The sequence below is a fragment of the Rhinatrema bivittatum genome, chromosome 4 (genome assembly GCF_901001135.1).
Source record: "Rhinatrema bivittatum chromosome 4, aRhiBiv1.1, whole genome shotgun sequence".
NCBI classification, from domain to species: Eukaryota; Metazoa; Chordata; class Amphibia; order Gymnophiona; family Rhinatrematidae; genus Rhinatrema; species Rhinatrema bivittatum.
Window position 1 is genome coordinate 322601275 of NC_042618.1, and position 27976 is coordinate 322629250.

At 45.8% G+C, this 27976-nt stretch overlaps 1 protein-coding gene across 4 annotated transcripts in view; it reads right to left on the minus strand.

The window, feature by feature from the left end:
- Positions 1-27976, minus strand: part of CDRT1 (CMT1A duplicated region transcript 1) — a 130213-nt gene that overhangs the window by 6668 nt on the left and 95569 nt on the right. For 3 of the 4 annotated variants that reach the window (XM_029600300.1, XM_029600299.1, XM_029600298.1), the window contains exons 9-14: positions 23041-23189; positions 12078-12220; positions 9708-9866; positions 7294-7571; positions 3508-3708; positions 1212-2992 (exon numbers count right to left, since the gene is read on the minus strand). In XM_029600300.1, coding sequence (XP_029456160.1) covers positions 2130-2992; positions 3508-3708; positions 7294-7571; positions 9708-9866; positions 12078-12220; positions 23041-23189 — 1793 coding nt within the window. In that variant the 3' untranslated portion in view covers positions 1212-2129. Of the gene's footprint in view, positions 1-1211; positions 2993-3507; positions 3709-7293; positions 7572-9707; positions 9867-12077; positions 12221-23040; positions 23190-27976 lie in introns of those variants that run through there. The other variant, XM_029600301.1, reaches the window with a different exon arrangement.

Sequence of the window (27976 nt, forward strand, 5' to 3'; positions counted from 1 at the left end):
TGTCATTGCAGAAATCCTTGAAATCCTTAGCTCGGTGTGCAACAGCGGTTAAAAAAGTAAATACAATGTTAGGGATTATTCCAAAAGGAATTGAGAATAAATTTGAGAATATCAGAATATCCTTGTGTAGAAATATGGTGTGGCTGCACTTAAATATTTGTTGCGCTTCCCGGCCGCGTTGGCACCATGGCCGGGCCTGCTCACCTTGCGCTTCCTTCAACCAGCTCCGGGCACCCCTCACTTGCGACCGCAGTCAGTACACGGCGTCCTCGGGCTCCCCGCTCACCATCCTCCTCACAGGCCTCAGGCAGAGCTCCCGTCGGGGTTCCGCGTCGTCCTCGGCCACGCCCCTAGGCGCGCGTGCGGCCGACATTCAGTCCTTTAAAGGGCCCAAGGTGAGAAAACCCGCGGGGGCGCCTCCGGATGATGTCACCTAGTTTCCCTACTTAAGGCGAGGCCCTGACCCCAGGAGCTCACCTGGGCAATCAGGTCGACACCGTTGGTGTGTTTAGTTTGCCTTTGCGTTCCAGTGTCTCCTGTTCCAGCGTCTCCTGTTCCAGCATCTTCCGTTCTCAGTGGCTCCGTGTGTTCCCGTATCCTTCAGGTAGTACCTCTCCGGACTGACCTTTGGTACTGACCTCTGCCTGCCTGACCATCTTCTTGCCTGCCGCCCGGAACCGACCACTGCCTGCCTGACCATCTTCTTGTCTGCCGCCTGGAACCGACCACTGCCTGCCTGACCATTCTCTTGCCTGCCACCTGGAACTGACCTCTGCCTCCCTGACCATTCTCTTGTCTGCCGCCTGGAACTGACCCCTGCTTTGGCTGACCTCTCTTGGACTGATACTCTGGCTCTGACCCTTGCGCTTCACTCGGACACTCTCTTCTGGCCTACTGTGACCATTGGACCAACCTGCTTGGAAACCAACCACGGCCTCCACTTGGCTAGACCCACAGGCACTGCCTGTCTCGCCTGGAGAACCTTCCTGAACTGTTGCCTCCCTGAGGGCTCTGGAGCTCCCAGCTCAGGTCTGGCCCATCCGCTCTGCATCAGCCACGCCCCCTTGCTTGTGGTGGGCACACCCCTCCGCTACCTCTCTGGGAGACCCTCTGAGGCCCACCTAAGTCCAGGCGGTCCGGGTACCCAAGGGCTTAACCTGCGGAAACCTTGGACTGTTATTGGTGAAGCTCCAGTCAGCCTCTGTCTCCTTGTGTGCTCCGCCTCCTGGTGGCAGGCGTTCTCTGGGTCCGACCAGAGGGCCGTACCAATCCTGCACCAGGCCAAGGGTCCACCTCCAGCAAAACAGTATTATGTTCAGTTCTGGTTGCTCCATCTCAAGAATGATGTAGTGGAACCAGAAAAATGATAAAGGAGAAGAAATGGTTCCCTTATGAAGAAAGGCTAAACAGGTTAGGGCTCTTCAGCTTGGAGAAGAGATGGCTGAAAAGGGGATATGATAGGAGGTTTATAAAATCATGAGTGGGGTGGAACAGGTAAATAAGGAAAGACTATTTACCTTTTCAAAGTAATACTAAAACAAGGAGACATTCCATTAAATCAACAGGAAGCAAATTTAAAACAAATTGTTTTTTTCAAACAACGCACAATCAAACCGAGGAATTTATTTGTCTGAGGATATGGTCAAGGTATCTAGCATTGTGGGACTTTAAAGGGGTTTGGACAAGTTCCTGGAAGATCATTTTAGCTAGGTAGACTTGGGGAAAACTACTGCTTATCCTTGGGAGTGAGCAACAAGAAATGGATCTACTCTTTGAGATCATCAGAGTACTTCCAAAGGATCCAGATTGGCCACTGTCAGAGACACGATACTGGGCTAGATGGATGCTTGGTCTGATCCATCATGGCACTTATGTTCTTATAAAATAAGGATTCTGACAGGGATGGGGGTCTTTTTGGATTCATGCACATGTGCACGTCCTAGAAAGCAGACATTAGTTCTGGCTGGAACTTCTTCTTCATATAAGGCATTTCTTATGATATTTTCATACCCCTCAATGCTGCAGGTACTTATACAAATACATTTTCCTTATCCAGTCACCAGAAGGCTATTAGAGTGAAAAGTATTTGTGCACAGCTTATCGGAGGCTAAGGTTCCTAACTTCTTGTATCAGATAAACACATCAGGTCCAAGTTCTGGGGCAGCTATTTTTCCTTCTTTTGTGAAATCATCAATGGGTAGTCCTTTAATTTTCCTCAGCCATGCGTTTTTACTTTCCTTCTGCTTGCATACTAGGATCTTTGCCTGGGCTGTTTGATACTGAAGAGCTTTCTCTTCCCTGTACTCCTTCATCTGTTTTGCTGTCATTAACTGAAATCCACTCTTTTCTCGATAAGGGTTCGCAGTAACAAAGACTTCTGACTTGTTTGTCTTGAGGGGTGGATATTTTGTGGCTTTTCCTATACCTATCTCCTGGATTGACTCTGAGCTTCTTGGATTACCAATTACCTCCACTCCAGTCTGTGCCATAGAAACCATTTTTTTCTGCTGGCTGTTAGCCTTCTGTCCCCTGTACCTACAGCACGACTTTGAACGCACAATGCAGGGGGCAGGAATTGAAGACTGCACCTCAGGCCCATGCAGCGAGCGTTTCAAGTTCAAACGCAGTTTCTTCACTTCAAACGACGTGCTGATTGTCTTCACTGCGTCAGTTATGCCAGTTGCTTTGAGCTGTTCAAGGTGGGTGTGAGGATCCACTTTCAGGTGCTCCAGGCCTTTGGACACATCTCTACTTGTCTTTTCTTGGATGGATGCTGGAGCCCCCCAGGCATCTCGAATGTTTGCATTGTGCTCCATGTTGGCGCTGAGCACATCAGATTTCCGTGAGTGTTGCAGCGTGCTGACAGTCAGCAAGATCCGGTCAGGGGACAAGGAGCCATGAGGCCCTCTTTTCCGCATTCGTTGCAAAGTTGCATCTTCACTCAGAGACAAGGCGGACTTGCGACCTGGTGACCCACAGCCAGATTCTGTGTCTGTGTGGAGAGACAACAAGAAAAGCTAAACACACATATTAACATTTATTGTAGGGCTTCCCGAATCTGTCTTAGTGATCTCACACACAGCTGGCCAGATTTTCAGGATATCCACCATGAATATACTTGAAATCAATTTACATACATTGGAGTCCTAGTTTATGCAGATTTCTCTCATGCATATTCATGGTGGCCATCTTGAAAACTCAACTGATTGGGAGGGTCACCAGGACAGGTTTGGAAAGCCCTGATTTATCATCAAGCACCACTGATTTACAGAAGACAGAGAAATATAAATCCCATGGCGGCTGTGTCCCTGCCCCAAACCGAGCATTAGAATTTGTGGCTTTCATAGAATTATCAAATATGCTGTAAATAGGAAAAGCCACTGCACCTCAAATAGTTTTGATTTTCTTGCGTAAATATATACTCAGGAATTTCTTGAACTGGTACCTTTCATACAGTTTCATTCATTTTTAGCTGACTTTAAACAGAAACACTGTAGGTCATCTTACCAGACTCTGCCTTGGACATGAGGGCTGCTGTGGATGTGAGCTGACTGGCAGCTCTGTGACTCCTCTGGCTAGACATGATTGGTCTGCTGGCAGAAGGGCGCTTTTTGTAGAATTCAGGTTGAAGATCGATGTATGCTGAGCTCCTGCGAAAGTTTGGGATTTCACTCCAAGGTATAGGCTTCAGAGACTCAAGATGAAGACCTTTAATGTAAGGGAAATGAATTAGCCTGAATGTATTAGGGAGTAAAGGAGGCTGAATCAGATGTAAGTTCAGCTATGTTGAAATAATTCTTCTTATTGGCACTCTTTTGTTCAGGTTGAAAGGGAGGCCGAGGGAGAGAGAGGAGAGCTAAGCAGAATTTACAGAAACTGATTTTTAAGTGATGAAGAATCCTTAGTCTAAAGGCATTTTACGTTGTATCACCGGTCTGTGTACTAACTACATTTTGGCTAGCTCTGTTCAGCTTGGAGAAGAGACGGGTGAGGGGGGATATCATCTTTAAAATCATGAGAGGTCTAGAATGGGCAAATGTGAATCGGTTATTTGCTCTTTTGGATAATAGAAGGACTAGGGGGCACTCCATGAAGTTAGCATGGGGCACATTTAAAACTAATCGGAGAAAAATCTTTTTCACTCCACGTACAATTAAGCTCTGGAATTTGTTGCCAGGAGTTGTGGTTACTGCAGTTAGTGTAACTGGGCTTATAAAAGGTTTGGATAAGTTCTTGGAGGAGAAGTCCATTACCTGCTATTAATCAAGTTGACTTAGAAAATAGCCACTGCTATTACTAGCATCAGTAGTTTGGGATAGACTTAGTTTTTGGGTACTTGCCAGGTACTTGTAGCCTGGATTGGCCACTGTTGGAAACAGGATGCTGGGCTTGAAGGACCCTTGGTCTGACCCGGTATGGCAATTTCTTATGTTCTTATGACACGTTGTATCACCAGTTTGTGTACTAAATACATGTTGGCTAGCTCTGCAATGATGTATGCTGCCAAGTGAGAGATCTAGATTTGATGCCCAAGCCTGGCTTTTGCTTCTCAGGCTCACCAAGGCTAGGGATGTTGTAAAGACAGCATTTACCGTCCCCATGGGGAGAGAGTCCCAGCCACATTGCACAATAGTGATACCTAGTGACCAGATTCAGGTGCATGCACACTGGGTTTTCAAGGGAGCCATGATGATTAGCCCTATCCAAGGAGTGTCGCTGTGATGACAGGATTAAATGAAAAAAGCAAAAGTTAAAAGTGTGGGATCTTTCCCCCCCCCACAACCCCTCCCCAGGTATTGGTGAATTAGAGTTGCCCAAAAGTAAATGTAGTTATTTGGTGGTGCATGTTATAGGGTTTTATTATACACCATTTAAGACAGTCCAGATTGGGAAAGGAAAAGCAGTTAATAAGTGATTTTAATTAATTTAATAAATAACCCATCAAAGGAACACACTGTGCCATACAACAAATGTACAGTTTACAAATATCAGCAGGTAAACATATAGCAAAAATAAATTTGGATAAGGAGGCCGAACGTGTTAACGGTGCTCTGGCTGACTACACTGGCTACCAAGAATTAGGCCAAAGAATTTGTTATGGTAAGTTTGTCTCACCATCACACCACTGCTCATAATATGTCCATTTCTAAGGACAGACGTAGTCACCTGCATCCACTGGACAGTTATGATGCTGGATGGTTGTTCAGTTCTTGAGATATGTGATGTCAATCAAGCAGTAAAAAGTAGCAAAAACATTGAAACCCAACTGAAGGCTCCCACTGCCTTCTCTTCAAAGACCAGAGCCTGAGGATTCTTGGTCCTTATTCTGCTGTCAGATCTGGTCAATTATTTCTCCAGATTTCTGAGCATACATAATATCATTTAAGAGTGCGTTTTTGTCAAGGCCATGAGTCAATGGGACCGAGTACTGTACCACTTACTGTATGAGTGTTTGCACACAGGCATAGCTAAGCTATAGACCCCGAGGGGAGCTTAACAAGCTGAGTGCTTCTGTCAGCCCATGCAGTAACATTCTTAGACAATAACAGTAATTCCCACAACAACTATTAATTTATGGCATGATTACAGATTCCACCTTTGTTTTCTACCTGAATGTGAAAGGAAGATTCTGCCCCTGCCCCCCTCGCCCGAATGTAACTGCTGTTTTACCACACATGGCAATGCTGGACTGGGGATACTAGTGGGAAGGACTGCCAGCTAGACAAGCTGACAGAATGCCTGCTGGTACTGCATGATATAAATTACACCTTGGCATTCCGGTACTTTTGGCTTCTCTTGCAAAACAAACATGCAAGCATTCTCAAGTATAACATTCACACTGGACATCCCAAACACTGTTACTGATCTGAGAAACTTTATATTCTGCCTGTTTCAAACAGGAGAATCTTCCCAGTGACATTAAACCTGAGATTCACATCACTATTACTAGTCTGAGATCTCCTTCCCAGCACCACAGAGGTAAACTGTTCTCTAGTAGGGGTGTGCATTCATTTGCAACGTATTGACAATCCGCAACGTATATGCCATATTAGTTGTATTCGTGGGGGTCACGAAACGTATGGCGAACCCCCAGGAATACAACGTATCACTAACGAATAAACCCCCACCCTCTTGACCCCCCCCCCAAAGACTTGCCAAAAGTCCCTGGTGGTCCAGCGGGGGTCCTGGAGCGATCTCCTGCACTCGAGCCGTCGGCTGCCAGTATTCAGACCTCCCCAAAAACTTGCCAAAAGTCCCTGGTAGTCCAGCGGGGGTCCTGGAGTGATCTCCTGTAATCGGGCCGTCGGCTGCTAGTATTCAAAATGGCGCCGTTAGCCTTTGCCCTTACTATATCACAGGGGCTACCGGTGCCATTGGTCGGCCCCTGTCACATGATAGGAGCACAGGATAGCGCTGGCCGTCCATTGCTCCTGCCAAGTGACAGGGGCCGACCAATGGCACCAGTAGCCCCTGTGACAAAGGCTATCTGTGCCATTTTGACTACCGGCAGCCGACAGCCCGAGTGCAGGAGATCGCTCCAGGATCCCCGCTGGGCCACCAGGGACTTTTGGCAAGTCTTGGGAGGTCAGGAGGGTGGTGAGTTGTAGTAAATTAAATTTAAAGGGTTGGGATGGGTTTTTTTTTGGGGGGGGGAAACGAATACATATGTAACTAATGATCGGATCGGGGTCCCCTGAGAATGGATGCAACGGATTTGGGTCCCAACGAATATGAATACCGAATGGGACGAATCCGTCCCTGCTGCACATCCCTATTCTCTAGGCTGAGCATTGCTGAGGGAGCTAACTGCTCTGTGTGCCCGGAATATATGTAGGCTCACCCAATCATATCCAGATGTACATTGTGATCCTGTAGTGGAATCCCCATATCCTGGATATTGAACTTATATTTGCTCCTGTCCCTTGGCAGGAGCGAAAGGTAAAACAAAAAAAATTCGGGTAGTTTAGGATAGGGATGGAGGAGGGCAGGATAGGGGAAGGGAGGTTAGGGTAGGGAGTTGGGAAGTTCCCTCCCAGTCCGCTCCTTAATTGGAGCGGACTGGGAGGGAACTGGGGAAGGCACTAGCGTGCGCATGTTATAAAATCTCGCATCCATGTGTGCGCGCTGAGTAGCACGTGCACATGGATGCTCATGTTTACGTTTTGAAAATCTACCCCTCATTGTAAGATATAACCCAAAGTATTCTGTTCCGTTAATGAAAAATAGGTTTAAACCTAATGCTCAATATTCCTATGGTTATTGAAAAGGGATCTTATAAAATATATACTGTACTCTGAGCAATCTTCATATTCCTGGCTGAGAGACTGCGGGCATGATGGGACAGCCTGGTCTCTCCCTTCTCAGACTTTTGGTAAATCTTCTCATTGCTGGATCCCACACGTTTCATTCTCTGGGCACGGACGTAGGCATATGGCTGTGTCCTGACCGGAGCCTTCTTAAACTTGTCCCTTTCTTTGGGTACCGCCACTCGCTCTGCCTCAATTGTGTAATCCCACTGCACCTCCTCAAACTGATAGATCAGGATGCTGGTCAGGACATTGATCACCATCCTAGAATATACAAAATGTGTAATTTCAGTTCGGTGTAAGAGTCCTGTGGAAAGTTGCAGCCCTGATCCATGGGAAAATGGTTAAAGAAGCAGTATGGTTGTTTTTTGGTTTCTTCAAATTGCTAACTTGTCTCTAGGCTTTCTTCTTCCCTTTATCTTCTTCTTGGATCTTTCTTAATTGTTAATGGGGCAATTTTTAAAGGGATTTCTGTGGGTGCCCCTTTAATAATTGCATCAGCCCTCTGCATTTTGAAATCTCCACACCAGCTTCCTCCTGGTTTTCTCCCACATTCTTTGAACATGCAAAGTACGTGGGGAAAAGTGTCCCTGAGATGCTGGCCAGCCAGCAGAGTTTTACAGGGAAACTCCACAGGGAGTTTCCTTTTAAAAATCCACTTTGCAGGTGCACGGGCACTAAGTATTAACTTACCCGTGGAAAGGCTACAAATAGCCCTCTAACAGGCCCATGCCTGCATTAGAGCAGGCATTTTCTGCGAGGAAAACTTACTCCTGATGCAGCAAGTAATTTTGAATGCTGCATCAGGAGTTCCTTAATGGGAGTACTGCTTAGCGCCCTCGCATAGAAATCCCATGCAGATGAGGGCATCGAACATTATTTGCTGATTGATTGATTGATTGATTGATTTATTTATTTATTTATTTAAAGAATTTATATACCGGGGTTCCTGTATAGTATACATATCACCCCGGTTTACAAGGAACCAAAACTATCGCTAAGGAACCGTAACTATCGCTTCATTTAGCGGTTTACATTGAACATTTAGCGGTTTACATTGAACATAGTTAATTTGAGAAAACATAATAAAACATAAATAAACATAAGAAAGACAGCATCTGGCCAGTGCACTTTTCTAGTGCCAGAAATTTGAACTCCTCGGTCAGGGCTGGAGTTGTTTCCAGCTCTATGGTAAAAATAGTAAAAAAAAGTTAAAAAATGTAAAAATAAAAGTCAGTAACTCTCTGGGTAAGTGTTGTCAGATGCAGCCACTTAACCGGATAATTACTGGCTTATTCAGATAAGTGGTGATGACTGCTGACACTTACCCGGATAAGAACTGATTTATCTGGGTAAGTGGCGGCAGGCGCTACCACCACTTAGCCGGATAAGTCAGTTTCCATCCAGTTATCTGGCATCTGCTTCCCGCTGCCAGACAGACGGCTAAACCAGGACTTATCTGGCTAAGTGGTAGTGGCAGTGGCAGCTGACCCTTACATAACAGCTGTCAGGGACAGCCTCCCTACCCCTCCCTTCCTGAGTTAAAATGTGCATTCAGCCTGGAATAGCCCACCAGCAGAGGTAATGGCAACTAAAATTGTGAGGGAATTGATAAACACGGTGGTAAAGAGCTGGTGGTGGCAAACAGAAGAAATGAAAAACGGGGACTTGCTTGGGACAATTGTGGAGGGTGATGGGAGAGGTAGAGTTGGGGGGCTGAGACACTGGTGTTGGTTTGGGCAATGGGAAATTATGTGCTCATCTGCCCAGTGTGGTAGAGAATCTCAATCTGAGCTGACTGGATGGACCAGTGGGTTTTTATCTTCCTTCATTTACTATGATATTAAGTTATAATGCTTTACAGAACCCCCAGCACATCGGGAACATTATAAAATGCAATAAAAATCTCAGAATTCAATTAGGATTCATTTTTACTGCACCAAATGGAATTGCAATAAACATTTGAACTTTGTATACAGAAGAAATAAAATTGCTGATGAAATATTATTTATGTGAATGCCAGGAAGTCTGGTGGTTGAACAGGTTGTAGAATTAAGCAGCTCTAAAAGAAATGTCTGATGTTTGAATGCTTTTGAGCTTAATGATGAGGTCATCCTTTTCTAATGGATGCTAGTGATGATGTCGTCATTAAATTATGTCAAATAAAATAAGTACAGTGCTGTGGAGGGTTCTCTCTAATTCAAAATAAAATAATTATTTAAGAACAGCAGGTACTTCCCTCCCAAGAGACATAAACTGTAGAGAAATATCAAAATGGTCTTTAGATAATGTAGAAAATGAGCCAATGAGAGCCAAATCATGAATATGTTTCAGATCCAGTCAGCCATCTTGGACTAGGGTGTTTGATGAAGAGCAATCATATCCCCAACACTTGCTTACTTATTGCCTATGATGCACAATGATGCCACAGGATCTCCTCTGCTGTTGGCCCTCATCACCCTCAGACAGTCACCATTCAGGAAGTTAAATACACGGATTTTTCCATCCTCACAGCCAGTTATTACTCTGAGGTAAAGAATTTTCAGGCACAGCACCTCCCTGGAAACAACACACACAAGACAATAAGCACTTTATTGTTTGAGCATGAAAGTGACTTAGTAACTTATCCTCCAGTGCCAAAAAAGAATAAAAACAGTTCATTTGCTCTAAGTGAAGCAGCAATCTTTCCTTTTTCTTTATTTTTAAAATAGAATTTAGTTGTCTTCCAGAGTACAGAATTGACAGCCCTGGAAAGTCAAGTCTTCCAATTTAATTGCAAAAAGAGGCAGTGGTAGTAGACCCTAGGACAGTGTTTCCCAACCAGTGTGCCCTCAGACCTGATCACGTGTGCCATGGAAAAGTCACCACTGCCTGAAGCTCATACCCAGATCAGCACCTGGCAGCAACAAAAGACACCAGTGGTGGGTCTTGTATGTGCAGGAACTCCTTTCTGAGAACATGCAGTCAAACATATCTCTCTTTCCAAGCTAAAGAACGAGTCCTAGAGTGTGGGAATTAATGGTCAGCATGCAGGGCATGGAGAGTCGGGCCCAGCTTTGTGTAGCACACACATTGCAGACAGCATCTCTTCTTCTTCTTCTTCCCCCTCCTGAGTCTCCTCTCAGCCTCTGTCTTATCCCCAGATTCAGTGGGAGAGCATTCACTTGTGTGCTGGATGTGACTGACCGAGTATTGTGAGCGGCAGCAGTGGAGGAGCTCTGGTAAGCCACATGTGGCAACCTAGTCTGCTGTACAAACCACACCTATTTTTCTGTTTGCCAACATTTGCTTGTAGAGGGAGCTGGTTCACAAGGGCTTATATACAGTATGTCTCCACTCTTCCCCTCCTCCACTTTTGTTTTAAAATTTGGAAAAGAGACTAGCGAGGCTTTCAATGCTGCCCTAGCTCTTCATTTGACCATAGGAGTCCTCTCTATGTCTGCACTGTCTGCTCTGTTCACGCTGCTATGCCACACAACATTTTTGATAATGGAAGTTATGCCTCGGGCTGGTAAAGGTTGGGAAACGCCATCCTAGGAAATCATTCCAGAGTGCAGTTTTGCATGTCACAAATCAGTGGGTTATGTAGAATCATAGAATATGACAGTAAATAAGGACCATAAGGCTTATCTAGCCTTCCCATTCCTGATGCAGACACAATCTCAGGCTTCACCCTCACATCTTCACGGTTAAGGCCCCTCTAGTTTTTCCCAGGCTTTCTTCATCTCTTTTCCTGATTAACCTCCATCATCTCTACTGGGAAGCTCCTTCATGTCTCCACCATCCTTCCTGTGGAAACATTTCCTTATGTTACTCCTGAGTAGGGGCAGTGTAAGCAAATGCATCTCATGCTTATTCAATGTAGGTAACATGAAAGCCCAATCAGTGTGAGGCACCCAAGCACTGGAACTGCCTACTCCTATGGTAGGATTAAGGATCTCCACCAACAACCAATTTACTTTGATGCCAAAGATCATGGATGAGACTCTGTGCAAGGAGTGCAGTTAGCCTGTACTTTCCTCTGGGCTATGGGGCTGCAACAGGAATGGAAAATGAACAAACTAGATGAACCTTCTGGTCCTCTGACATCTACCATTCTATATTCTATGGGGTAGATTTTCAAACGGTTGCGCACGTAAGATACGCGCGCAACCCCAGAAAATCTACCCCTGCCCCTCCCTGCACGCGCCGAGCCTATCTTGTATAGGCTCGGCAGCGCGCGCAAGCCCCGGGACACGCGTAAGTCCCGGGGCTTGAAAAAATGGGCGTTCCAGGGGTGGGGCCGTGGGCGGGGCGCTGGCCCGAGGGCATTCTGGGGGCGGGACCGAGGCCCCCAGAACAGCCACCGGGCCGGGGGATGGAGAGCCGGTGCGTGCAAGTTACGCCTGCCCAGAGGCAGGCGTAACTTTTTCAATAAAGGTCAGGGGGGATTAGATAGGGGAAGGGAGGGGAAGGTGCGGGGGGGGGGGGGCAGAAGGAACGGAGGCAGGCTGCTCGGCTCGGTGCGTGCAGGTTGCACAATTGTGCACCCCCCTGCGTGCACCGACCCTGGATTTTATAACATGTGCACGGCAGCGCGCGCATGTTATAAAATCGGGCGTAGATTTGTTCGTGCCAGGTTGCGCGAACAAATCTACGCACCGCGCGCATGCTATAAAATCTGGCCCTATGAGTATAGAATGGTAGGCACAAAAGGGTATTTATTCTTTTGTTGGACTTGAGGCATTCTGCTTTGGGTCTAAAAATGTTAACATTACATAACATACATACATTGGATGTCTGAAGGTCATTAAACATCTCTGATAGGGTCCCCTCATGCTCCATGCCATTGCATATCCATCAGCACTGCCAGACACCAAATGCCAGTGGTCAAAAGAGAGGCACTTTACGGGTCCTTGGTGCCCTTCCAAAGTCTGTTAAGGAAATGGTAATATACCACATATGTAGCGTTAACAAACAGTGTCTCCTTCATAGATGCCTGGTGCAAATGACAGCAGTCCTCTACTGCAGACAGAATGTTTTTCAATTATATTTAATATAATTGTATTTATCTTAAAGAAAAATTGCCTCATAAAGTCTCAGTGCTATGTATACCCAACATTTTATGGTCCTTCTGATGTGCATTTAATATCCTATTTTTAGTTGGTGGGAGGGATTCCCCATTTATATACCCTATTCAGACTATGGCCCAGTCACCGCAGGAACAGTCATTTGGCTAAAGACTGCCATTCCTTCCAAAATCAGCTACATATGCACCTGGACCTGGCTGGATCTTACTTCCTCCCAGGGGCTATGATCACTACTTCCACAGTATCCATAGTCCTGGCCTGCACAGGAAACGGGAGCCAAGACTAGGAATTGAACCCAAATTTCCTGTTTATCAGCCTGCTGTACTGTCATTGGGAAATCATGCTGACCCCCAGCTAGTAAATGTTAAGCAAATTTCATTTCACTTTTATTTAAATTTGATTTCCTGCTTTTCAAATTTAAATATACATATTCACCAATAAAGTGTGCAACAATGAAAGCAAAAAAAACCCCCAAAAAACTATACAAATCCAATACTGTATATCTGACAAAAACTGCACCCCCTCTCATACTACCCCTAATTTCCTGTTTGTAAAAAATTACTCACTAAAACTACTAGGCGAAGGAGAAGAAGGCAATGTAAGATTGTACTATTTTTTGAATATTGATCTTTGCTGTATATTTTATTTATTAAATTTTATTATTTATTTATTTATTTAAAATTTCTTAGGGGCTGCTTATACACAGCCCTAAGTGACATTCAAAACAACTAAAACATTCATGATAAAATATAAACTATAACAACATAAAAAAATATAAAAAGGCATAATAAAATAGTCAGTGCAACTCTAAAACAGCTAAAAAATGACATGTTCAAATAAAAAATCAGTGCTTTTACACTTAAAAACTAGCTCAAATATGTATATTTTTAGTAGCTCCTTGAACTCCTTGGTGCAACTCATAACTTGCACCAGGTCATCTCTTTTCCTTTTTAGGCATGTTTCAATTAGATTTGTTTTCTTTTTAGGTTTTTAAAGATGAAGTAGGGAGGAGAAAGACATAATTAGGAAGGACAAGGTTTAAATAGGGAATAGATGTCTCTGAGCTTTGAAATGAGTTGTTTTTATGTAGAATGCTTATTAAAATATCCATCTACCTTATAAATGGCCTGTGACCGACGGCCCGCAAATGCGCAGTAGAGCGCAGCTCTACTGCGCATGTGCGGGCAAGGATGTCGATCAGAAAAAAAAAATGGCCCAGATCTGCCGGCAGATCTCGGGGGGGGGGGTGTCACTCCCGCGCCCCCCCCCCCCCCCGAGATCTGCCGGCAGGAGCGGGAGGAGAAGTAGCGGCACCGCGCGCGCGCGGTGCCGCTACTTCTCCTCCCCAGATCTGCCGGCAGATCTCGGGGGGGGGGGGGGTGTCACTCCCGCGCCCCCCCCACCGAGATCTGCCGGCATGGAGCGGGAGGAGAAGTAGCGGCACCGCGCGCGCGCGGTGCCGCTACTTCTCCTCCCCAGATCTGCCGGCAGATCTCGGGGGGGGTCACTGCCGCGCGCGCGGGAGTGACCCCCCCCGAGATCTGCCGGCAGGAGCGGGAGGAGTTAATGGAGCCGGGTGAGGGTTGCGGGAAGTCGCGCTTACGGCGCCGGGAGGAAATGGAGGTGGGTGAAGGGAGGGAGGGAGAGGGGGGACTGAGTGAGTGGGAGGGAGAGGGGGACTGAGTGAGTGGGAGGGAGGGAGAGGGGGGACTGAGTGGGAGGGAGTGAGGGAGAGGGGGGACTGAGTGAGAGGAGAGGGAGGGTGGAGAGGAGTGGGTGGGGGAGGGGGGTGGTGAAGAGTGAGGGGAGAGAGAATGAGGGGGAGGTGAGAGACAGAGGGATGTAGCCCGTTTTAACGGGCTTTACGGCTTGTCCATTAAGATTCTACTGAATCCTGGGAGTATATCAAGCTTCTGATCATTCTATAATTAAAGAACATAAGGGGTCGATTTTAAAAAGTCTGCACGCGCGTCCATGTGTGCGGTGCCCGGCACACACACATGGACGCAGTGATTTTATAACATACGCACACCAGTCATGGCTGATTAAGGAGCAGACTGGGAGGGAACTTTCCTATCCCTAACCCTACCCTTCCTTCCTCTTCTCCTCTCCTCCCCGCCCCCCTAAACCCAATTAACCCCAATTTTTTTATTTTACTACTTACTGCTCCTCTGGAGCAGAAGTAATTTCCACATGCTGGCTGGCTGCCGGTGCGCATTTCCCCAGGACAGCATCGAATGGCGCTGCCCTGGCCCACACCCCATCCCACCAGACCATGCTCCTCAGCCCGCCCCTTTATTTTGGCCCGGCACTTCAGCGCGTAACAGGGGTTACATGCGTGGCCGGGCCCTTTGTAAAATGTGCACGTAACCCCCATTTTTTATTCGTGGCAGGCTTTTAAAATTTACTTGTTTGAGCATAAGACTTGCCATACTGGGTCAGACCAAAGATCCATCAAGCCCATTATCCTGTTTTCAACAGTGGCCAAGCCAGGTCACAAGTACCTGGCAGGATCCCAAGGGGTAGATAGATATCATGTTGCTTATCCCAGGGATAAACAGTGGTTTCTGCATAAGAAATTGCCATACTGGGTCAGACCAAGGATCCATCAAGCCCAGCATCCTGTTTCCAACAGTGGCCAAGCCAGGCTCAAAGTACCTGGCAAGTACCCAAACACTAAGTAGATCCCATGCTACCGCTGCCAGCAATAGCAGTAGCTATTCCCCAAGTCAACCTCTCCTCCAAGAACCTATCCAAACCTTTCTTAAACCCAGCTACACTAACTGCACCTTAATAATGGTTTATGGACTTTTCCTCCTTTTTTAAACACAGCTATACTAATAGTTTTCACCATTTCCTCTGGCAATGAATTCCAGAGCTTAATTATGCATTGAGTAAAAAATATATTTTCTCTTATTAGCTTTAAATATATCACCTAGTAACTTCATTTGTGTCCCCTAGTCTTTGTAATTTTTGAAAGAGTAAACAACCAATTAATGTTTACTTAATCCAATCCACTCATTATTTTGTAAATCTCTATCATATCTTCCCTCAGCCATCTCTTCTCCAAGCTGAGGAGTTCTAACCTCTTTAGCCTTTCTTCATAGGGGAATCGTTCCATCCTCTTTATCATTTGGATTGCCCTTCTCTGTACCATTTCTAAATCTGCTATATCTTTCTTGAGATGTGGTGACCAGAACTGCATGCAATGCTCAAGATAAGGTTGCGTCATGGAGCGATACAGAGGCATTATGATGGTCTCTGTTTTATTCTCGATTCCTTTCCTAATTGTTGATAGCTTATGGAGATTTTATCTAAACAAAGATAATCTATATTTTTCCTCTAAATGATTTTTGGCTACTTAACCCACCTCTCCAACAGAACTTATTAAAGCCCCCAGTCCCATAACATCATTGTTTGCTTCAATGCAGAAAACCAAACTATGAAGTCATCAGAAGTGTATAATGTTGCTGCACTGTGAAAGTATGAGAGCTTTTTGGTGAGCAGGGACTTAAGAGACCCGATTCACTATAGTGTTTTTCCTATTCTATATTTATGGGTAAAGATCTTCATGAATAAGGATTTCTTGATAGTTACACAATGGACTGTCTGGGATGAAATTCAAGCTTGGGAATCTGTGGTGTTTTATATTATACAATTAGGATTTTTAACCTGCCTTTCCAAATAATGCACAAGGTGACTTACAGCATTATTAGTAATTCAGGTACAATAAGTCCCTTCCCCAAAGTGTTTGCCAACTACTGGGCCGATGCAATATCATGCACATAAAAACATGCATCCAAACTGGGTGCCTATTGTGCTAGCGCACGCACAACCACCTCTCCTGGGTACACGATGGAATAATATAATGAGCTGCTGTGCTAAAAAGGATGTGCTAGGAGAAATTGTGCAACTCCAGTGCTCCATCGGGTGCTGGGAGATGTGGCTGTGTGTGGGTTAGGAAAATGGACGCTCAGTGCGAGCATCTCTTTTATCCTGCCACGTCCAGTGAAGACCCAATGTTGCGTCCGTCGGTCAGATGGCTTCGCCCCGCCTACCTCTCTCTACTTGCGGCTCCTCCCGCTCACCTTGGACCGACGGCTGCCGTGGCATCTGCTTGCCGTTCTCTCCGGCGTCCCCGGACCGGCTTTGGTGCTGCCTCCCGCCATTCTACTTCAAGGTACCTCTAGGGCGCGCTGCCTTCATCTTTATCTTCACGTTGGTGTGAACCTCAGGGGCATCCCCCTGTTCTGACGCAACTCCAGGGTATATCTGCCTACAGTATTTGCTAGCTCGTTGAGTTAGCAACAGGATTCGTACGGATGGGATTCGCTCTCCGTTCCTAAGGTACTCTGCCACTCCAGCTCTACCTGGAACTCTTACTACCCTTTGGGGTCGCTAACGGGGTACCCGCTCCTCGGGGGCCTCTCTGCTTCTTTCAGGTGCTATCAGGAAACCGGTACTCACTCCTCGAGGGCCCATGTTCCCTGTGTTGCTGCCTGCTACTTCTACCCTTCTACTTGGAAGAACTAACTTACAGTCACCATCAGTGAGTACAGAAAACATCTCTCTCTACAGTACTGCTTCGCCGGAATCAGGTACTCGCTCCTCGAGGGCCTGCTCTCTGCTCCAGTGCCAGACCTCTCGTCTAGTGGAATCTCTGCTACTGCTAGTGAGTACAACACCACTGCTCTAAGGGATTAGGTACTCGCTCCTCGAGGGCCTGCTCTCCCTGTCTCGGAGCTCTCCTAATTTTATTTGGGACTCTGAATGCTATCTTATTGTGTACTCATAACTCTCAGTCTCTTTCCACTACAGCACTGCTCTACAGAGGATCCGCTGTTCCAGCGTTCTGTGGGAGATCTGCCCAGCCGGGCTCTACAACCACTACTCACTACTGCCACCTCTGGTGGTTCCATAAACTGTTTAATAAAAGATTCAAATCTGTGTTGGTCTGTCCGGAGTTTAGCCTGACACTGTGGTCCCTCACAGGACTGCCCCCCGTGGACGTGGTCAGCTGCCACAGTGTCCAAGGATCCACCCAAACACCATTAACCATAACACCCAACTATTGAACATTGCAGCTGCTTGAATACAAGAAACATTTTTTAAATAAACATGAACAGTTTTTGAATTGCACTCTTCAATCTATACATAATTCTTAATCACTGCGAGGAGCAGATCTTCCTCCTACTTAGTATCGTGATCATACTAAGTAGGAAAATCGACAAAAAGCAGTGTTTTTTTGCTTTTTACTTGAGCCCTTGACATGTGGCAAGACTTAATGCCAGCACCAGGGCTGGCATTAAATTTGTCATCTTAAAAAGTGCGTCTTGGGCGCATGACAATTTTTTGCATTGGGGGGGTAATAGCTAATAGCCTCATCTACATGGAATTTACATGTGATGAGCACTAGTAGCTACGTGTTTGTTTGACCACGTGTTTTGGACACGCTAATCCCCTTATTGCATCGGGTGTTAGCCTACTGCATCCAAAACGCTCGTCCAATCGCTCGTTAAGCTGGGTGTTAGGCTGAGTGCATTTTATTGCATCGGCCCCAAAATGACTTGCCTAAGGTCACAGGAAGAGTCAATGATGGAAGTGAAACTTGAAACCTGGTTTCTTGGGTTCTCAGCCCATCCTTGTAACATACTTTCAGTTCCACAGACTATTAGTGCATCCACCTGACCACATTGCCTGCCCTTTCCCAATGTTCTGTTTAATACAACATGTAATTGATTATTAAAGAATGTTTTAGGATACCCAAAAGCACAACAGGACATGCATTGCGGAGATATTTGTATCTGATTTTCCTGTTTCTTGAGTGAAAGATCTGTATGGAATTTGTCATCATCCACTGAAGAAAAAAATTTCCCTTTGAGACAGCCATTATGTATGGCAAACAACAATCTGTGTTGGGCAAAGTTTATGGGTGATGCACATAGGGATACATTTTCAATTAGGTGCCTAACTCACAAGGTATGCACCAAGGGCAAACTGGCCTGTCGGGTCTTCAGGCATGCCCAGAGGGCCAGTTAGGGGAGTCATGTGACACTGGTGTTCATCACAGCAGCCCCATGCCCGCGGAGCCGCTGCCATTAACACCTGGCCTGCAGCAGTTGTTCTGGTGGAGCAGGAGCCTCCACCGAGGCTCTCCACTCATTTTTGTTTTTTTTTCCTTTTCCCGCAGCTGCAGCCACGGTTCCATGGCTTCTCTTTTTTTAATGTCTCCACAACTACAGCGTGGCTCTATAGGCCTGCATTTTGGGGGGGGGGTTTCTTTTCTGCGGATTTGCTGATCTCCCTGCTCCTCCACTCACCACTGTGTTGGCAGGAAATGCCCCCGTGGAGCAGCAGTGCAGTAGCAGTATCCCGTGATGTGGAAGTGCTGAGGCAGGCCCCGTGGAGCAGAAGCACAGTAGCAAGATCCCGGGATGTGGAAGCGCTGAGGCAGGCCCCGTGGAGCAGAAGCACAGTAGCAGGATCCCGTGATGTAAAAGCGCTGAGGCAGGCCCTGTGGAGCCGGAGTGCAGTAGCAGGATCCCTTGGTGTAGGAGCGCTGAGGTAGGCCCTGCAGAGGAGGAGCGAGGTAGCAGGATCCCATGGAGTAGGAGCACGGAGGCAGACCTCGTGGAGCAGGAGTGCAGTACCAGGATTCCGTAGAGTGGGAAGCAGAAGCAGGAACTTGTAGAGCAGGAACATCAGGTCAGGAATACTAAGGCAAAGTCACCGAAGCAGGAACCAAGGAACTCACTGCCAAGTCAGTTAGTGGAGGAGAGAGGCCGTCCTTAAATATCCCAGGGTTCTGATGTCATCAGCAGGGGCGGCCCAGAGGTTCCCGCCGTTGGCCCTTTAAAAAGAGGACTGGTGGCGTGCGTGCGCCTAGGGAGGGCCCAGGTCAGAGCGCTGGTCGGCAGCATCCCGGCCGCCACATGGAGTCCCAGAGGCATGGCAGGGCGCGGCAGCAGTGGCCTGCTGCGGCTGCGAGAGCACCAGGAGCAAGGACAAGGCAAGGCATGGGCTGAGTTGTGTCGACCGTGGGTTGCCGCGGCCGGTGGGTGTAACAGAGAGTGGGAGTGTGCAAGGGAGCATGCATGTGTGTGTATGTGTCAGTGGGTACAAGGCAGTTTGTGTGTGTGTCAGAAGATATGACTGAGCATGTGTGTGACTATTAGAGCCAGTGTGTGTGACTATTAGAGTCAGTGTGTGTGACTGACGTGTGTATATGTGTCTGTAGGTGCGAGGAAGTGTGTGTGTGTGTCAGCGTCAATGGGTGTGAGGGAGTGTTTGTGTCAGCAGGTAGGAGGTAGCCCTTTGTACATATGTGTCAGTGTATGTTTTTGTGTGTGTGTGTGTGTGTGTATGTGTCAGAATGCATGTGAGGGGAGAGAAAGTTTGTGCGCTCCCTCACCCCCACTAATCCAGAACAATCTCAGGGTGAATGGAAAGTATAGAAAGTGGGGGATTTATTAAATTCTATTCTTTTTATTAGTATGGCTTTACTATTGTTGATTTATATTATTATTTATATTATTATTTATATTATTGTTGATTTATTTAGTAATTCACTACTGTGAATTACTAAATAAAACTAAAATAAATTTCCACGCCCACAAAATCCACCAATTACAATACAGTGCCCATGCCCTTTTCGAATTTGTGGCCTCTCTAACTAAACTTCCACTTGCTCACATTCCAGACGATGAAGCCAGCACTAAATGCGAGGACTTCGCACTTTATTTCCAGGATAAAATTAACAAACTGATGTATGCTTCCTCACAACCATCCCACCCAGCAGGACTCCTCTCAATAACCTCACCACTGAACTCAACTCATTTGAAACCATAGCTGCAACAGAAGTTGAGTCCATCCTCAAGAAAACTAGACCATCCTCTCATCCCACAGACACGATCCCCACAAAATATCTGCTCTCCATCTCCAACATAATTGCCCAATCCATAGCCGACATCATAAACATCTCCATCACTTCAGGCTCAGTACCTAACCCCCTTAAATAAGCAATTGTCAAGCCTATATTAAAAAAAACCTAAACTTGACCCCCCTGATCCATCAAATTACCGACCAATCTTCAACTTACCCTTCCTATCTAAAATCCTTGAAAAAGCAGTCAACCGCCAACTCACAGACTACCTTGACAACCAGCTACTCCTATCCTCTTCACAATACGATTTCCGCAAATACCACAGTACCGAAACCCTTTTACTTTCTATAGCAGATCACCTCATTCAAGGCCTTGACAAAAGCCAATCTTACATTTTGGCCCTTCTAGACATATTTTCGGCCTTCGACACTATTAACCATAACATCCTCATACAGCGCCTTAGCAAAATCGGAATAGCTGGAGTTGCCCTCAGCTGGATTACATCATATCTTAGCAACAGGCAATACAAAATCAAAATTGGAAATCATGAATTCAAAAGAGCGGCCCATTCAGGAAACACTCGGGGTCTTCTCCTGGGGCCATCTTGTATGACTGGTGACAAGGGAGGTAGCATTGTCATAGCTGCATGTACAGCCTGTGCAACCTGAGAACACTGTGTTTTGCTGCATAACTTATTCTCGTAGCACCTATTGCTGGTCAATTTGAGTTTGTAGGGCATTTTGCAATTTTTGCTGCCCTGTAACTAGGACCTGTATCACTTGCTTCATTTTCCCTGCTTTCTGAGCTGCCTCCAAACTGTATTTCTCCAGGGAATGGAGAAAGGAAAAAACAAAAAACCTGCTGACCTCTCTCCGGCCATTACTCACTACTTGAACTCTGACTGTTCAGTCGGAGCTAACACTCTTTGCCTGTTGTAATTTCAATTGGGTGAGTAAAACTAGGAGCTCCAGGAAAAAAAGAGAAAAGCAATCTGTAGGTTTTTTTTCTGCTCCAACTATGGGCCTCTGCCTATACTTCCCGCTTAGGCAAGAAGATCCCACTGCTTCCACCATATGTGGTAACTTGGGCAATAGTGGCTTGGGAAACAGCAAGGAGGAATAAGGAGGCAGTCTCTGGGTATTTCCTTTATATTCAATTTATTTACAGTGAAAAGCAAAATCAAACAAAGAATGCAGCTCAGCTTATGTTCAGGTAGCACACAGACATCAAACATAGCAGGTCATTGTAGAGAATGGGTTTCTGCCTGCTCCCTGGGTCCTGAGTTCTTATATTCTGGTGAGGGGCTCCTCCCTTCACTCAGGATTTCTTGTGTGTCTGGACCTTAAGGAGGACCTTAATGAGGACCAGGCGAGACAGCTGTGCCCGGTCCCTTAAGGTAGTCTGAGGGAGTTTCTTATAGACTCCCTCACATGCCCATTTAGAGCCCTTGCTGGTTGGAGGCAAAAATTGCCCACAAACCCTTAAAGAATAACTGAATGTGCACAAGTAGATTTTCAGCTTCCTAGATGTATATATGCATATTTTCACAGTCTTCCTAATTTTAGCAACATTAAAAAGAAGTGCTCCAGGGGTCGGTATGTTTCAGAGGGCTCCTGGAAAATTATGTGCATATGTTACCCAGGGCAAGTCTTGCCTCACAAATCTGCTTCATTTTTTTGAAGGAGTTAATAAACATGTGGATAAAGGTGAACCGGTAGATGTAGTATACTTGGATTTTCAGAAGGCGTTTGACAAAGTTCCTCATGAGAGGCTTCTAGGAAAAGTAAAAAGTCATGTGATAGGTGGCGATGTCCTTTCGTGGATTGCAAACTGGCTAAAAGACAGCCATATTCTTCTGGAACTGTCATAGTTGTAAACCAGTCTCATGCCATGCTCAGTGCCTGAGCTCATGGTTTCTAGTCTTGGTTCTGTTCCTGGTCTGTATCTTGCTCTTACATTTTGCTCTTGATTCTAATTTTGTGACTTAAATTTGAGGCCTTACCTGGATCCCTCTCTGGAGATTGCATATTTTATGCTCCTGCTTTGTTTGTTTTTCCTGTCTGTTGCCTTGCCTTTCAATGCTCATCTGTTCCTAGTTATTCTATGTTTCTAAGTCTTAGTTTTGTGTAGTGGGCACTTTTGTGAATCCTGTCTCTGCATTGGTCCTGCTGTGCTCCTATGGGTACCTATGGATACCTTCAAGTTCCCTGGTGTTCTCCTTCTGTCTAAGTCCTGCCAGCCACCAGCAAGTAAGGGCTCAACCTGAGTGTTGCCCAGTACAGATAGAAGACTCCTGAGTCCATTCCTGCTCAAGCCTACTTCGTCTTTGTCCAACCCTGCTCCTGCTCCTGCTCCTGGGGATGCAACACTGGCAGCACGTCATCATACATTCTACTAGCGTAATTCCTATTTTTTTTTTTTACCAGACTAAGCCTTTGAAAATGTACCCTATAACGGACTAAGAGACATTTGTGCTCTTTAAATGAATTTGTTTTTGCACATTGATATGAATTTGGGAGAATGAAAAGGATTGTGAAATTGCACAACTGTTTTCTGTGTGTATGCTGTGAGATATATATATATATATATATATTTATGATAACTCTCTTAAACCAGTTTGTGGTTTTTTTTGCTGTCTGATTTAAGGAGAGTATTTTTTATGAATATTTAGTGGCCAGGCCACTTGCTTCCATTTTGTTTTTAGACTATCCAGAAAAAGAGTAAAAAAAAAAAAGCAAACCAATGGAAACAGTTCTGAAATGACTCATTTTTCTCCCATTACCTTGATTAATGTTGCAGAGCTGGTGTGCCATACTTTCACCAGCCCCTCCATGCAGCTGCTTACTACATAGTGCTCATTTATCTTGACACACAAAATGATACTGTTGTGTTTAAATGTTCTGATGCACATTCCGGACTCCAAGAGCCAGACTGTTGGATTTAAAAAATGAAATTACCTATTAGGAATGTGTATACACCTTTATTATTCAGTTCAGATCATTCATTTTTGGCCGATTTTCTGACCAAATTTCATTTTCAGGAGAGGGGGAGGTTTGACCATTTCAGATTATTTATTTCAGAAAATAGTATGTGCTATTCGCAAATAGTACCTGCTATTCACTGAAACAAATAATTCAACATTTTTCATAATGAGCAGATTTTTTGTTCAGATGATCTGAAACAAACCAAAAATCAGCTTATTCAGATCAGTTTCACTATTCAGATTAGTCAAATGCATATCCCTATCACCTACAATAACATCTATAGACTACAATGAAACATCAGTATGGACATATTAAACAACATGATTTTTAGTCAACAAATATGGCCATCAAGAAGTGTAGCTCTTTAGCATCTATTGTTTTTTTTTTTTTTTGCATTTAAAATTTATTATGAGACTCAGGCAAAATGAGAGGAAATGGTATAGTCCATTGGCTTCGTCTAAGGGTTGGGCCTATATGCTAACATTCAGAGTTTGGTGACTGCATGAGAGGAGGAGCACTGTTGGGCACTATACAGACTGCAGTGGTATTCTATAGTGTGCAAGGAATTTTCCTGAATGGATTAGAAACCAAACAAAAGGGAAGTAATGATGCCAGTGAATCCAACTGTCTGGACCTCAGCAGGGAAGGCAGAAATGGATTTCTTTCAGAAGGGAACAAGTCTAGAGGCCCCGAAACTGGCTTGTGGAAAACCTGTCTTGACAATAACTCAGGATCTCTGACCATAGAATGAGTAGCATCTTTAACTAGGGGAATGCCAAGATAGTAAAATCTCTCTGAAATGATTGGAAGACAGGAAGAAACAACTGTAGGAACTTTATGCATCCCATAGATAAAACTTGGTGGAGACCTGTTGTGCTCCTTTCTGTTATGTAGTCTCCCAACCACTAGAGGTCCCCATGGAGCTGCTCCTACTCTCGCTCCAGTCATAGCCTCTGTGATCCCATGACTCAGCAGGGCTCTGCCTATTTAAACCTACCTCTGGCTTTTCTCACTGCCTTGTCAGTGAGCAAAGCCAACGGTAGGGGTCCCTAGCTCTCTGCTTGGCCCTGTCCTTCCTTAGACTGCTCTCTAGTCTCTGGGCCTTTCAGCCTTATTTTGCCTTTTGGCATTCTGCTCTTTCCCTGTCTTGTGCCTTTCTCAGGCTTTCTGCCTTAGCCTTGCTCTATGGCCTCTCAGGCCTTCTGCTTTTGTGTATGGCCTTCTCTGGCCTACTTTCTAGCTTGTGGCCTTCTGGCTTTTATGTTCCTTGTCTGTTCTGTTTAGTTCTGTTCTTGTCCTGTCCTTGTCCTTTTCTTTTCTGTATGTTCCAGCCTGCTCTAGTGCTCCAGCCTGCTCCTGTGTTCCCGGCCTGCCTCTGCCTTAATCTCCAATTAAGACTGCTCCTCAACTCCAACCACAGTCTAAGTCCTACCAGCCGCCAGAACCCAAGGGCCCAACCTGTGGGGGAGGTGGCTGGTATAGGCCAATCATTAGTCCTGTCAGTCTCTGTCCTGAAGTCCTTGGCCTGTGCCTGTGGGGGTTCACCAGTCTTAGCAGGGCCCACAGCCGTAACAAGACCAAACTTAATCTGCCTGCCCGCTAAGGTTGTCTGTCCCTACAAGAAGGGCCAAATACAGAAAGAAGCATGTAAGAGTCTAAACTAAACTTGTCCAGGCATCCCTTCTGGATTTGCAGCTCATAGCAAGAGAATCCATGAAGTCTATTGTGAAGGTTATCCAGATATGTGGAATTAAATGTTCTTTGCTTTACTGGAAGATACAGCACAAGTGTCACCTCCCTTAATTTCCTGGGAAATCATGGCCTGTAATACTAAGTGGAAATAGCATTAAATATTACAATCCTTACATCAGGGCTTTCCAAATTTGTCCTTATGACCCTACAGCCATATCTGGTTTTCAGGTCATTCACAATGAAAATGCATGAGATAACTTTAACATAGTAACACAGTAAATGACAACAGAAAAAGACCCAAGTGATCCATCCAGTCTGCCCAGCAAGTTGTTTTATTTATTTATTTTTCCTTAGGGTGGTAACTGTTGCTCTGTGCAGGTTACCCCAGTTAACACAGGTTACTACTATAACTCCCCAAGGGGTCAGTAGATGGTGCAGTAACTCTGTTTTTACTGGGGCTTTGCTTTGAGTTAAGGTTAATGGGGAGTTCAAAGGGTTATCCTATTCGCTAGAACAGGAATACTCTGGTTCAAAGAGGTCATCCTAAGTTTATTAGAAGAGGATGGCTAGTAGGAAGAGATATGTGGGGAGACCTCACTCTAAGGGGTGTGTATTGTGTGGTTTTTTTTTCTGAAAAAGTTAAAAGTTTATCCTATTTCTTGTACTGCGAAACTTCCAAGGACGACCCTGGGAGGAATGTGCCTGTATGTTGAGTGGCAAGTGTGATTGCTAACCAATGGTTGTGAGAGATGTATGCAGTATAAAAGGAGTATGTGCACATGGGTCAGGGGCTGGTCATATGAGGAAGGATTCAGGATAACAGGAGGCTGTGGTGGGTTCATGCCAAGGGGAGAGGAGGAGAAACACCTAGTGCTTCACTCAAAAGTGCTACCAAGGGACTACACAATGGGTTGACATTGAGAGACCAATGTCGATTACCAGAGAGTGATCAGTGGAGTGTCTGGGGTTTCCAACAGCCCAGAGGTGGAGGGAGGTGCAAGTGTATGGATTAAAAAATCTTGCTGATTAAGATGAAGTTTGGACTTTGGTTGCAGAGATTTTGCTGGGGGGTGGGGGGTGACTGGCTGGTTCTAAGGGGAAGCTCGCAGCTGGTCATTACAGTGCAGGGCTCAGGACTGATACTCTGCCTAAAGGACCAGGAATGTACAGACCCAGGAGCTGCTTTTGTGTGTAGAGACTGGATTGTGAACTGACACTAAATGGTGAATACTGAATGCTTGAATAGAAAGGGAAAAAATTTGGATATGGACATATACTAAGGAATTGTGTTGAGGGGGCTGGCTGGACCCTGGGCAGGGGGGTAGGGGGTTGCAGCTGGTTATTTCAGCACAGGGTTGGGAACTGACACTGTGCCCAAAGGACCAGAGATGCACAGACCCTGATGCCGCTCCTGAAGTGTGATGCCTGGATGTGAGCTGCTTCTGAAGCTTGAGCAGAATGGTGACTTCTGTAACAGAGGAAAAACATCAGGATCCCCTTAGTGTCCTATAAGGAAGAAACTGGTGGGGAGAGAGACTGTGGACTGAGAGAAGTGAGAGAGGTTGCCCAGAAGATAGTAGTGGAGGAGTTGGAGCCACTGAGGTTCCAGATGACAAGTAAAACAGCTGAGAAGTGAATCTAGTGATTTGTGATTTCTGTGATCTCACCAAGATGATAATAACTGAAGTGAATAAGTAATTGGACTGTGATCTTAAGAAGTTGTTCTTTTATATTTGGCTTTTAAATGTTACTGTTAAGCCTGTGGAGCCTTGCGTTGGGGTGAGGTTGACAGGGAAGACCCTATAGGTCCTCGCCGCCAACTGGTGGAGCAGACGGTGCAGACACTGAACTGGAGCTACGCCTGTACCAACGCCTTTCCCCTCAGGTTGAGCCTTTGGGTACCTGGGGCTGGCAAGTCTTAGGTGTCAGTCTCTGGGATGCAGGCAAAACAGCAGGTCCGGGATCAGGCTGATGTCAGAGGCAGACAGCAAGCAGGGGTGATGAAAGTCTGGGCTATGGTCAGTGGCAGGCGGCAGGTGGCAGGCGGCAGGCAAGGATGATTATGATCCAGGCTGGGGTTCTAGGCAGACAGCAGGCAGGAGTATTTAGGACACAGGCTATGGTCAGTTCCAAATATCAGTCTGAGGGCAGGCTGGGCTAGGAGAGAAGAAGGCAAGGCAGAAAGCAAAGGTGAGGACAAGGCTGAAGGCAAGGCTGAAGGACCAAGGTAAGGCTGGAAGATGAAGGCAAGGCTGGAACAGGAGTTGAGATGCTGGAAAAGCAACACACACTATCCGAGGATAGTCGACCTGTAGCCAAGGCAAATCTGTGTTGCATGGCCAAGGTTTAAATACCTGGCCATGTGACATCATCAGAGGGTGCCGGGAAAGTCTGTTCCTGCCACAGGACCTTCATTGGTTGGTGCGCATTATGCATGCACCTAGAAAGAGGCCCCAGCGGTGATGGCAGTGGCATTTGTGGCCATGTGGAGCAGCTGCGGTCTGGCTGGGCAGCACTGGGTGAGTGAGCTGGCTCGCGGAAGCAGCCCATGAGCGTTCAAACATAACAGTTACATTTTTTGGAGCACAAGTGAGGTGCGGACATTGGAATTTATGGACTGTGTTTGAAAGCGTCTTCAGCCAGTTTGGCCCATGTCCAGAAACCTCCCCCTGGGATAGCCAGCCAAATGTTCCCTGGGGTTAGGAAGGTGGCCCCTCATTACATGGGTTATACCCCTTTTCTTCAACTCCATCTTTTAGCCACTAGGGATCTTCTGTGATTACCCCACACCCTTTTGAATTCCATTACCATTGTTTGTCTTTACTATGTTTTTACATATACTAGATCTCCAATATATGCAACTGTATCTCATGCATCTTCATTAAGGATGTCCTGAAAAAAAAAAAGATTTGGCTTGTGGGATCAATAGGATAGATTTAGGAAGCTGTGCCTTACGTGATCTGAAGTTATAATGCAAGTGTGAAACGTTCACTATTTATCAGGAGAAAAGATAATATGTCTCATGTTTTGGAACAAGGGATT